At 46.0% G+C, this 13515-nt stretch overlaps 1 protein-coding gene across 5 annotated transcripts in view; it reads right to left on the bottom strand.

The window, feature by feature from the left end:
* The window catches only part of LOC115124740 (receptor-type tyrosine-protein phosphatase F), a 460456-nt gene that overhangs the window by 187589 nt on the left and 259352 nt on the right, over positions 1–13515 (bottom strand). For all 5 annotated transcript variants that reach the window (XM_065013771.1, XM_065013769.1, XM_065013773.1 and 2 more), the window contains one exon: positions 3724–3912. In XM_065013771.1, the coding sequence (XP_064869843.1) occupies positions 3724–3912 (189 nt within the window). The remainder of the gene's footprint in view (positions 1–3723; positions 3913–13515) is intronic.

The following is a 13515-nucleotide window of genomic DNA, read 5'->3' as shown; positions in this document are numbered from 1 at the left end:
TAGAGACAGAGACTGGCCTGTAGTTACAGTAACACCCCTCTACTACAGCTAGAGACAGAGACTGGCCTGTAGTTACAGTAACACCCCTCTACTACAGCTAGAGACAGAGACTGGCCTGTAATTACAGTAACACCCCTCTCCTACAGCTAGGGACAGAGACTGGCCTGTAGTTACAGTAACACCCCTCTTCTACAGCTAGAGACAGAGACTGACCTGTAATTACAGTAACACCCCTCTCCTACAGCTAGAGACAGAGACTGGCCTGTAGTTACAGTAACACCCCTCTCCTACAGAGAGACAGAGACTGGGGAAGGAGTTTGGTCTCTAGTGGTTATAAATCCACGGGGTTTATATTTGAACCAAAAACCAAGAACGTGTGTAGAAGCTTATGCACAAGGTAGCTATCACCTTCCGTCTGCGTTGTCCAGTGTCTCCGAAAATGCATCTGGAAGTAGAGATGGGACACGGACAGGAAACAGAGAATGGACTGGACAGCGTGAAGACATTGGCAGTGGTGGTAAAGGGGCAGAGTGGAGAGGTCGAAGGTTAAGAGAGGTGGAACGAGGGAGAGAGGCTGACGGAGGTTGAGGTTGAAGTGACGGAGGGATGGAGTGACATTTTCGTGACACGTTTATTTCCCCATCATCCTTACCTCTAATCGGTGTACCACCTAGTTGAAGGTAATTCGGAACGCAAACGAGATTGGAGAGAGAGGGAGAGAGCGAGAGTTAGTAAATAAGACAGAAAGAGAGGAGAGAAGGTAAATGAATGAAAGTAATACATGGTTAAATAGATATAACCCGCAGGTCTAGACGTTAGAGGAAATAATTCAGGTTAGTCAAATAATGAAAATCTACACCAGAGTGATTGGAGAGAAAGAGATGTAAGCATTGTGTGGGGGTTTGAACTTGCAACCTTCCGGTTACTAGTCCAACGCTCTAACCACTAGGCTACCCTGCCGCCTCTACACTCTAGCCACTAGGCTACCCTGCCGCCTCTACACTCTAACCACTAGGCTACCCTGCCGCCCCAGGTCAGCAGGTCAGAAGATAGCTACAGATGTCATGGCTAGGGTTAGAGATAGCAAGGCTTGTTAATGTGTGTGTGTGTGTGTGTGTGTGTGTGTGTGTGTGTGTGTGTGTGTGTGTGTGTGACCACTAATCAGCCCTTTACACTTTTTTTTTGACCAAAAAGTAGGGCAGTATGTAGGGAATAGGGTGCAATTTGGGACTGAACCACAGACTGCCTGACCGACAGAAAGACAGAACTCTGTGAAGAGAAAGGGCCTCTCACCTCAAATCAAGTGCATACTTTAACGTGAAATGCTTTACGAGCCCTTTATCCACAAAGAAGATACTAAACACAGTCAAATAACACAATACAATAACAATAAGGAGGCTATATACAAGGAGTTCCACTAGGGAGTCAGTGTACTGGGGGTACGAGGTAGTTGTGAGTCGGCGTACTGGGGGTACGAGATAGTTGTGAGTCGGCGTACTGGGGGTACGAGGTAGTTGTGAGTCGGCGTACTGGGGGTACGAGGTAGTTGTGAGCCAGCGTACTGGGGGTACGAGGTATATGTGAGTCGGCGTACTGGGGGTACGAGGTAGTTGGGGTGATTGCTTGAGGTAATATGTACATGTAGGTGAAAAGCAGAAGCCACCTCCTCTGTGATTTCGGGTCGCATCCCAAATGGTTCCCTATACCCTACACAATGCACTACATTTGACCAGAGCCCTATAGGTAGTAGAGCACTATATAGGGAATAGAGTGCCATTTGGAACACAGTAAATATCCTCTAAATGAGGAGAATTAAAGAGCAACTCAAAGAGCCACTAATCGTTCTAACTCTCTCTCTACGTTCTGACAGACCCAGGGTCAGCCCTTAAAGATGTTTATTTATCTAATCTTCTTAACGTTGGCCTCTCCCCAATCTGATCTGGGGTTGGGTTAAAGATGTTTATTTACCTAATCTTCTTAACTCTAACCTCTCCCCAATCTGATCTGGGGTTAGGGCTAAAGCAATTGATTTATCCAGCCTTGGGAACAGAGAGAGCAGAGAGAGGCACATCGATTTATTTCTTCAGTGTGTGTGTGTGTTTCCTCTCTCCCAGGCTGCATCTTGGCTGAGACACTCCAGGCTGGATCTTGGCTGAGACACTCCAGGCTGGATCTTGGCTGAGACACTCCAGGCTGGATCTTGGCTGAGACACTCCAGGCTGGATCTTGGCTGAGCCACTCAAGGCTGGATCTTGGCTGAGACACTCCAGGCTGGATCTTGGCTGAGACACTCAAGGCTGGATCTTGGCTGAGACACTCCAGGCTGGATCTTGGCTGAGACACTCCAGGCTGGATCTTGGCTGAGACACTCCAGGCTGGAATTACTGTCTCCTCTGAGGATGCTAAAGGGCACACTATTTACACTGTAGTGCACTACTTTTAATCAGAGCCCTATTAGGTTGCCATTTGGGATGCATCCTAGCCCTCTCTACTCCGTGCCCCCGCCGTCCTCATGTTTCAGAAGGGCTCAGCTAAGTCCCTCTTGATGAAAAAGGGCAACTTCAATTATTTTATTTTCTGCACTGCTGGAGACCACTAATTCATTTTAGCATTTTGGTATGTGGAGTTTGTAGACGGTCCATTTGGTACTGTGTGTGGGCAGTCCAAAAATATAAAAATATGTACTGTTTTCCACTGAAAAGAAGATCTACCTGCTACACACACATATATATATATATTATATACACTATACTTCAGTATATACATATACTTCACTGAATGTTGCGCAGCACTGATAAACACACTATAAGATGGAAAGTTGTATCTTGCTTCTGTTACTAAGCAGGAATGGGTCTCCATTAAGTCTGTTACTAAGCAGGAATGGGTCTCCATTAAGTCTGTTACTAAGCAGGAATGGGTCTCCATTAAGTCTGTTACTAAGCAGGAATGGGTCTCCATTAAGTCTGTTACTAAGCAGGAATGGGTCTCCATTAAGTCTGTTACTAAGCAGGAATGGGTCTCCATTAAGTCTGTTACTAAGCAGGAATGGGTCTCCATTAAGTCTGTTACTAAGCAGGAATGGGTCTCCATTAAGTCTGTTACTAAGCTGGAATGGGTCTCCATTAAGTCTGTTACTAAGCAGGAATGGGTCTCCATTAAGTCTGTTACTAAGCAGGAATGGGTCTCCATTAAGTCTGTTACTAAGCAGGAATGGGTCTCCATTAAGTCTGTTACTAAGCAGGAATGGGTCTCCATTAAGTCTGTTACTAAGCAGGAATGGGTCTCCATTAAGTCTGTTACTAAGCAGGAATGGGTCTCCATTAAGTCTGTTACTAAGCAGGAATGGTTCTCCATTAAGTCTGTTACTAAGCAGGAATGGGTCTCCATTAAGTCTATTACTAAGCAGGAATGGGTCTCCATTAAGTCTGTTACTAAGCAGGAATGGGTCTCCATTAAGTCTGTTACTAACCAGGAATGGGTCTCCATTAAGTCTGTTACTAAGCAGGAATGGGTCTCCATTAAGTCTGTTACTAAGCAGGAATGGGTCTCCATTAAGTCTGTTACTAATCAGGAATGGGTCTCCATTAAGTCTGTTACTAAGCAGGAATGGGTCTTCATTAAGTCTGTTACTAAGCAGGAATGGGTCTCCATTAAGTCTGTTACTAAGCAGGAATGAGTCTTTATTAAGTGGAAAGGAGTTGCAGAGAGAGTAGACATTCTTACCTGAGCGGAGTTGTTTGATTCGTCCGTTGCTGCTGTTGATGTCTACAGGCAGGAAGTCTTTAAACCAGGTGATCTCTGGGTCAGGGTTGCCGCTGGCAGCACACAGCATGGTGGCCGTCCTGGTCTTCTCCACCACCTTAAGCTGGGGACCCATGTCTATGTTGGGGAACCCATGAGGGATCTGGTTCTCTGTAGAAGAGACAAGTAGATATAGGATTAGTGTGAATGATGGACTACAGCGGGACTTGTCCAAGCCCGTTGAGAGAACCTTCATATTTCCACCCAAAAATGTAATTAGCTGAGGATATAAATACATTAATATGTACAGTCCCATAAAGGACATGACTTCACGTAACAATATAAACCGTAATTTTCATAGCATGTACTAACCAGAGAGAGAGAGATAAAGAGCAATAGTGAGTGAGTGAGAGATATAGAATAAGCCTAGCTTTAAACAACCTGAGGAGAACAAAGCCTACATTATAGACACCCAAAAACTCCACCCAGCAAGACAAACATCAATAATGTAACCCATCACAACATTAGGATCATGAGGTAGAGCAGCTCCAGTGACAAATTCATTCTGCAGAGAGATCATTTGGGAATGTAAAATTCATGATTTTATGATTCATGATTTTCACTCCTTTAATTCCTTGAATGTCTTTTACTGACGGCTGACTGCGATACCATTGGCCTAAAGCATATTAATGAGTATTATTTGGTAACGAGAAGATACTAAAACCCTTTTAAAGATGACTGATTAGTTGATTCCTCTCCTCAAGTGTGGAATTCTACGCTTTTAAATCGATGACGAGGAATGAGCATCGCTGGGAAAGGGGTGAAGAATTGGCACATAGCTCTAGTTTGTTCCTCTTTCACAGTTCTGCTTCCTGTTTTTAATCTGCCTCTTCATACGCTGATGGGCCCCTGAGGAAAAACATCCAGTAGCTCTATTATTGTGGTAGTACTGAACAGTAGCTCTATTCTCGTGGTAGTACTGAACAGTAGCTCTATTCTCGTGGTAGTACTGAACAGTAGCTCTATTCTCGTGGTAGTACTGAACAGTAGCTCTATTCTTGTGGTAGTACTGAACAGTAGCTCTATTCTTGTGGTAGTACTGAACAGTAGCTCTATTCTTGTGGTAGTACTGAACAGTAGCTCTATTCTTGTGGTAGTACTGAACAGTAGCTCTATTCTTGTGGTAGTACTGAACAGTAGCTCTATTCTTGTGGTAGTACTGAACAGTAGCTCTATTCTCGTGGTAGTACTGAACAGTAGCTCTATTCTCGTGGTAGTACTGAACAGTAGCTCTATTCTCGTGGTAGTACTGAACAGAAGCTCTATTATTGTGGTAGTACTGAACAGTAGCTCTATTCTTGTGGTAGTACTGAACAGAAGCTCTATTCTCGTGGTAGTACTGAACAGTAGCTCTATTCTCGTGGTAGTACTGAACAGTAGCTCTATTCTTGTGGTAGTACTGAACAGAAGCTCTATTCTCATGGTAGTACTGAACAGTAGCTCTATTCTTGTGGTAGTACTGAACAGTAGCTCTATTCTCGTGGTAGTACTGAACAGAAGCTCTATTCTTGTGGTAGTACTGAACAGTAGCTCTATTATTGTGGTAGTACTGAACATTAGCTCTATTCTCGTGGTAGTACTGAACAGTAGCTCTATTATTGTGGTAGTACTGAACATTAGCTCTATGCTTGTGGTAGTACTGAACATTAGCTCTATTCTTGTGGTAGTACTGAACAGAAGCTTGAGGGCATTTTAGAGGAAGGGCTGTTGTTGTTAAAAAGCAGGTTTTAGACTAACTAATGTAGGTAATAACCTAACTAATGTAGGTAATAACCTAGCTAATGTAGGTAATAACCTAGCTAATGTAGGTGATAACCTAGCTAATGTAGGTGATAACCTACCTAATGTAGGTGATAACCTAGCTAATATAGGTGATAAGCCTAGCTAATGTAGGTGGTAACCTAGCTAATGCAGGTGGTAATCTAGCTAATGTATATGTTAGCCTAACTAATGTAGGTGTAAGCCTAGCTAATGTAGGTGGTAATCAAGCTATTGTAGATGTTAGCCTAACTAATGTAGGTGGTAACCTAGCTAATGTAGGTGTAGGTGGTAATCTAGCTAATGTATATGTTAGCCTAACTAATGTAGGTGGTAACCTAGCTAACGTAGATGTTAGGTTACCACCTACATTAGCTAGGCTAACACCAACATTAGCTAGATTACCACCTACATTAGTTAGGCAAACATCTACATTAGCTAGATTACCACCTACATTAGCTAGGTTACCACCTACATTAGCTAGACTAACACCTACATTAGATAGGTTACCACCTACATGAGTTAGGCTATCTAATGTAGGTGTTAGTCTAGCTAATGTAGGTGGTAATCTAGCTAATGTTGGTGTTAGCCTAGCTAATGTAGGTGGTAATCTAGCTAATGTAGATGTTAGCCTAACTCATGTAGGTGGTAATCTAGCTAATGTTGGTGTTAGCCTAGCTAATGTAGGTGGTAACCTAGCTAGTGTAGGTGGTAATCTAGCTAATGTTGGTGTTAGCCTAGCTAATGTAGGTGGTAACCTAGCTAATGTTGGTGTTAGCCTAGCTAATGTAGGTGTTAGCCTAGCTAATGTAGGTGGTAATCTAGCTAATGTTGGTGTTAGCCTAGCTAATGTAGGTGGTAACCTAGCTAATGTTGGTGTTAGCCTACCTCATGTAGGTGGTAACCTAGCTAATGTTGGTGTTAGCCTACCTCATGTAGGTGGTAATCTAGCTAATGTTGGTGTTAGCCTAACTCATGTAGGTGGTAATCTAGCTAATGTTGGTGTTAGCCTAGCTAATGTAGGTGGTAACCTAGCTAGTGTAGGTGGTAACCTAGCTAATGTAGGTGGTAATCTAGCTAATGTTGGTGTTAGCCTAGCTAATGTAGGTGGTAACCTAGCTAGTGTAGGTGGTAACCTAGCTAATGTTGGTGTTAGCCTAGCTAATGTAGGTGTTAGCCTAGCTAATGTAGGTGGTAATCTAGCTAATGTTGGTGTTAGCCTAGCTAATGTAGGTGGTAACCTAGCTAATGTTGGTGTTAGCCTACCTCATGTAGGTGGTAATCTAGCTAATGTTGGTGTTAGCCTAACTCATGTAGGTGGTAATCTAGCTAATGTTGGTGTTAGCCTAGCTAATGTAGGTCACCACCTACGTTTGTTCCGTTTGCTATCATTTCTGTTCCTAGCGAATACTCCCCAGGTGTCAGTATTACAGCCCATGCAAACAAAACATGTTAATTGGTTGGAACATTCTGAGAAGGAGGAGGATATGCTTTGAGACTTTAGAGAGGGCGGGCTGAAAAAACACCTAGGAGTCGACAACTCCCTGCTATCAGAAACATAAACTGGGAATTATTCAAGAGGAAAACAGCTGCTGTGGCTGGTTCAGAGCTTCCTAGTGTTAGCATTACAGCGGAGCTGTTAGTATATGTGGCTAACACCGAGAGAGAGAGAGAGAGAGAGACACACAGAGAGCTGTACACGTGGCTAACACCCAGACAGAGACTATCACACTTTACGCCTGATGAGTAAAAAGCTTCAACAGAAGTCCCGGGCATGTAGGTGTCGTGTTGGTGTGTGTGACTGTCTTTGCAGCCAGCTGAGAGACACTTAGACAGGTTTTTGTTACAGACCCGGTGGTACCTGAGAGCGGGCAAACCTTCTTTTTTTTTTTTTTAAGGAGCTCAGTCCGACTTTCACAGTAGAATGAACCAAGACGCGATTTCGAAATGATGGTAGTGCATCAGTCATGTTTCTCTCTTGTCGTGTCATTCCAGAACGTAGAGAGATATTTATGACAGTTGATCAACAAGCCCATGTCTGCTAATGTTTTTAAGCCCATTGATTTCTTAGATATCACACACACACAACTATCAACATCACTCCTACCCAGAACCACCTGTTCTCACCCCCTATCTCAGAGACACACACACCTATCAACATCACTCCTACCCAGAACCACCTGTTCTCACCCCCTATCTCAGAGACACACACACCTATCAACATCCCTCCTACCCAGAACCACCTGTTCTCACCCCCTATCTCAGAGACACACACACCTATCAACATCACTCCTACCCAGAACCACCAGTTCTCACCCCCTATCTCAGAGACACAAACATCAACAACATCACTCTTACCCAGAACCACCTGTTCTCACCCCCTATCAACAACATCACTCCTACCCAGAACCACCTGTTCTCACCCCCTATCTCAGAGACACAAACATCAACAACATCACTCCTACCCAGAACCACCTGTTCTCACCCCTATCAACAACATCACTCCTACCCAGAACCACCTGTTCTCACCCCCTATCTCAAAGACACAAACATCAACAACATCACTCCTACCCAGAACCACCTGTTCTCACCCCTATCTCAGAGACATCAACAACATCACTCCTACCCAGAACCACCTGTTCTCACCCCCTATCTCAGAGACACACACACCTATCAACATCACTCCTACCCAGAACCACCTGTTCTCACCCCTATCAACAACATCACTCCTACCCAGAACCACCTGTTCTCACCCCCTATCTCAGAGACACAAACATCAACAACATCACTCCTACCCAGAACCACCTGTTCTCACCCCTATCAACAACATCACTCCTACCCAGAACCACCTGTTCTCACCCCTATCAGAGACACAAACATCAAAGACACCCAAACATCAACAACATCACTCCTACCCAGAACCACCTGTTCTCACCCACTATCTCAAAGACACAAACATCAACAACATCACTCCTACCCAGAACCACCTGTTCTCACCCACTATCTCAGAGACACAAACATCAACAACATCACTCCTACCCAGAACCACCTACACTACTCTCCGCCGCATCCTCCAAATACACCATTTTGTTCCTCTCAAATAGGAATCCCTCAAGATTGCTCTGATGTCCAAAATATTTCAAATCAAAATTTCGTAATATGTAACTTCTTAGGTTGCATGTATTTGAAACTATCTACATTGGTCAGTCCACAATTGTTTTTAAATTCTGTCATGGAAATAAATGTATTTTCTATTACCAAGTAATTGACAGTTTCTATGCCTTCAGTTTCCCATGGGGGATCAATTTATCTGTCAATTCTGAAAAGCTATCCAAGGATTGTTCAATAGTGTTGTGTTTTTAGGGAGTGATATTGGTGGGGGATATGGAGGGAGGATAATGAGGGAGGGGAGGGGGGATATGGAGGGAGGATAATGAGGGAGGGGGAGGGGGATAAGGAGGGAGGATAAGGAGGGAGGGGGAGGATAAGGATAAGGAGGAGGTGGGAGGATAATGAGGAGGAGGGGGAGGAGGGAGGATAAGGAGGAGGGGAGGGGGATAAGGAGAGAGGATAAGGAGGAGGGGGAGGATAAGGAAGGAGGGAGGTGGGAGGATAATGAGGGAGGGGGAGGGGAGGGAGGTGGGAGGATGGAGGGAGGATAATGAGGGAGGGGAGGGGGATAAGGAAAGAGGATAAGGAGGGAGGGGGAGGATAAGGAGGAGGTGGGAGGATAAGGAAGGAGGGGAGGAGGGGGATAAGGAGAGAGGATAAGGAGGGAGGGGAGGATAAGGGGAGGGGATATGGAGGGAGGATAATGAGGGAGGGAGGGGGATAAGGAGGGAGAGGATAATAAGGTGGGAGGATAAGGAGGGAGGTGGGGGATAAGGAGAGGGAGGATAAGGAGGGAGGGAGGGGAGGGGGGATAAGGAGAGAGGATAAGGAGGGAGGGGGAGGATAAGGAGGGAGGTGGGAGGATAAGGAAGGAGGATAAGGAGGGAGGGGGTAGGAGGATAAGGAGAGGAGGTGGGAGGATAAGGAGGAGGGGGTGGGAGGATAAGGAGGGAGAGGTGGATGGCAGAAGAAGCAGAAAGAAAGAGTGAAAGAAAGGAAGGAGTGAGGGATGAGAAGGAGGGGTGCATGACACCCTCCTGCCAGCTCCAATTACCAGTGTGAGTGGGAGCGTGCAGAGAGGTTGATGGGTCTAATCAGCCCTCCTCTGGAGAGGGACCAGTACCCTGTTCCTACACACACACACACACACACACACACACACACACACACACACACACACACACACACACACACACACACACACACACACACACACACACGCAAACACACACACACACACACACACACACACACACACACGCAAACACACACACACACACACACATACATACACACACACACACACACATACACACACACACACACACACACACACACACACACACACACACACACACACACACACACACACACACACACACACACACACACACACACACACACACACACACACACATACACACACACACACACATACACACACACACATACACAACACACACACACACACAACACACACACACACACACACACACACACACACACACACACACACACACACACACACACACACACACACACCGTCCCTTAGTCCGTCTTGCCCCAGCGCTACAGCTCAGTTCCATGTTCACGTCACACACAGTTATTCTGTGGAGAGCAAACAAACTGCTCTTCACAGGGGCCATACACTCCAACCCCACCACCTTAGGGGCCTTACACTCCAACCCCACCACCTTAGGGGCCTTACACTCCAACCCCACCACCTTAGGGGCCTTACACTCCAACCCCACCACCATGGGGCCTTACACTCCAACCCCACCACCTTAGGGGCCTTACACCCCAACCCCAGCACCATGGGGCCCCACACTCCAACCCCACCACCATGGGGCCCCATACTCCAACCCCACCACCATGGGGCCCCACACTCCATCCCCACCACCATGGGGCCCCATACTCCAACCCCACCACCTTAGGGGCCTTACACTCCAACCCCACCACCATGGGGGCCCCACACTCCAACCCCACCACCTTAGGGGCCTTACACTCCAACCCCACACTCCAACCCCACCACCTTAGGGGCCTTACACTCCAACCCCAGCACCATGGGGCCCCATTCTCCAACCCCACCACCTTAGGGGCCTTACACTCCAACCCCAGCACCATGGGGCCCCATTCTCCAACCCCACCACCTTAGGGGCCTTACACTCCAACCCCACCACCTTGGGGGCCCCACACTCCAACCCCACCACCATAGGGGCCTTACACTCCAACCCCAGCACATTGGGGGCCCATACTCCAACCCCAGGCCCCTCCAACCCCAGCATCATGGTGGGCCCACACTCACATACAGTACTAGCTACACACATATACACAAGCCCACACACTCTGCAGCAGCGACATCATAGTGGCTGTGTAGCTGGAGAGCTCTGAACTTTTGTCTTAGTCTTTTATAGTCTGGAGTACAGCGGTACAGAGGAGAGGCTTTCTGTTGAACGGCATGTTTAACTAAAGACTAGGGCCACGTTCTAAAATGGCGGCTTATTTCTATGGTAGTGCATTACTTTACACCATGGGCTCTGGTCAACAGAGGGCCCTGTATAAGGAATAGGGTATATTTGAGATGCAACCCAGGCCTGTTGAGGAAGACGTCCTTCTGCTGACAGAAATCATGGTTTCTCCTCCGAAAAGGCAACTCAAGACATTTAATTTCTATTTTATTTTATTAGGCAAGTCAGTTAAGAACAAATTCTTATTTTCAATGGCGGCCTAAGAACAGTGGGTTAACTGCCTGTTCAGGAGAAGAACAACAGCTCGGGGATTCGAACTTACAACCTTTTGGTTTCTAGTCCAACGCTCTAACCACTAGGCTACCCTGCCGCCCCACATAATATACCCATGACAAAGAAATTATCTGTAAATTCTCATAATTTGCACGTAGAAATTTGCCTAGCTTTTTCTCAAGTAGTTCATTTATTTTATTTCACCTTTATATAACCAGGTCGGCCAGTTCAGAACAAGTTCTCATTTACAACTGCGACCTGGCCCAGATAAAGCAAAGCAGTGCGACAATAACAACAACACAGAGTTACACATAAACAAACATACAGTCAATAACACAATAGAAAAATATATTTACAGTGTGTGCAAATGTAGAAGATTAGGGCGGTAAGGCAATAAATAGGCCCTAGAGGCGAAATAATTACAATATAGCATTAACACTGAAGTGATAGATGTGCAGATGGTGACTGTGCAAGTAGAGATACTGGAGTGCAAAAGAGCAAGAATAAAAATAACAATATGGGGATGAGGTAGTTGGATGGGCTATTTACAGATGGGCTGTGTACAGGTACAGTGACCGGTAAGCTGCTCTGACAGCTGGTGCTTAAAGTTAGAGAGGGAGATATGAGTCTCCAACTTCAGTGATTTTTGCAGTTCGTTCCAGTCATTGGCAGCAGCGAACTGGAAGGAAAGGCGGCTGAAATAGGAATTGGCTTTGGGGGTGACCAGTGAAATATACCTGCTGGAGCGCGTGCTACGGGTGGGTGTTGCTATGGTGACCAGTGAGCTGAGATAAGGCGGGGCTTTACCTAGCAAAGACCTGGAGCCAGTGGGTTTGGCGACAAATATGAAGCGAGGGCCAGCCAACGAGAGCATACAGGTCGCAGTGGTGGGTAGTATATGGGGCTTTGGTAACAAAACAAATGGCACTGTGATAGACTGCATCCAATTTGCTGAGTAGAGTCTTGGAGGCTATTTTGTAAATGACATCGCTGAAGTCAAGGTTCGGTCGGATAGTCAGTTTTACAAGGGTATGTTTGGCAGCATGGGTGAAGGAGGCTTTGTTGCGAAATAGGAAGCTGATTCTAGATTTAATTTTGGATTGGAGATGCTTAATGTGAGTCTGGAAGGATAGTTTACAGTCTAACCAGACACCTAGGTATTTGTAGTTGTCCACATATTCTAAGTCAGAACCATCCAGAGTAGTGATGCTAGCTGGGCGGGCGGGTGCGGGCAGCGATCGGTTGAAGAGCATGCATTTAGTTTTACTAGCATTTAAAAGCAGTTTGAGGCCAATGAAGGAGTGTTGTATGGCTTTGAAGTTTGTCTGGAGGTTTGTTAACACCGTGTCCAAAGAAGGGCCAGAGGTATACAGAATGGTGTCGTCTGCGTAGAGGTGGATCAGGGAATCACCAGCAGCAAGAGCGACATCATTGATATATACAGAGAAAAGAGTCGGCCCGAGAATTGAACACAGTGGCACCCCCATAGAGACTGCCAGAGGTCCGGACAACAGGCCCTCCAATTTGACATACTGAACTCTGTCTGTGAAGTAGTTGGTGAACCAGGCGAGGCAGTCATTAGAGAAACCAAGACTATTGAGTCTGCCGATAAGAATGTGGTGATTGACAGAGTCGAAAGCTTTGGCAGGTCGATGAATACGGCTGCAGAGTACTGTCTTTTATCAATAGCGGTTATGATATCGTTTAGGACCTTGAGCGTGGCTGAGGTGCCCCCATGACCAGATCAGAAACCAGATTGCATAGTGGAGAAGATACGGTGGGATTCAAAATGGTCGGTGATCTGTTTGGTAACTTGGCTTTCGAAGATTTTAGAAAGGAAGGGCAGGATGGATACAGGTCCAGTGTCACGACTTCCCCCGAATTCGGTGCCTCTCGTTGTTCAGGTGGCGTTTGGCGGTCGGCGGCGCCGGTCTTCTAGCCATCATCAATCTACTTTTCATTTTCCATTTGTTTTGTCTTGTCTTCCATCACACCTGGTTTCAATTCTATCATTACATGTTGTGTATTTAACCCTCTGTTCCCCCCATGTCCAGAATTGTTTATTGTAAGTGCTTGTGCACGTTATGTCTGGTGTGCGACGGGT

This window comes from Oncorhynchus nerka, linkage group LG9b (assembly GCF_034236695.1).
Source record: "Oncorhynchus nerka isolate Pitt River linkage group LG9b, Oner_Uvic_2.0, whole genome shotgun sequence".
Classification (NCBI taxonomy): Eukaryota; Metazoa; Chordata; class Actinopteri; order Salmoniformes; family Salmonidae; genus Oncorhynchus; species Oncorhynchus nerka.
This window is presented reverse-complemented; position numbering and strand designations above follow the sequence as displayed.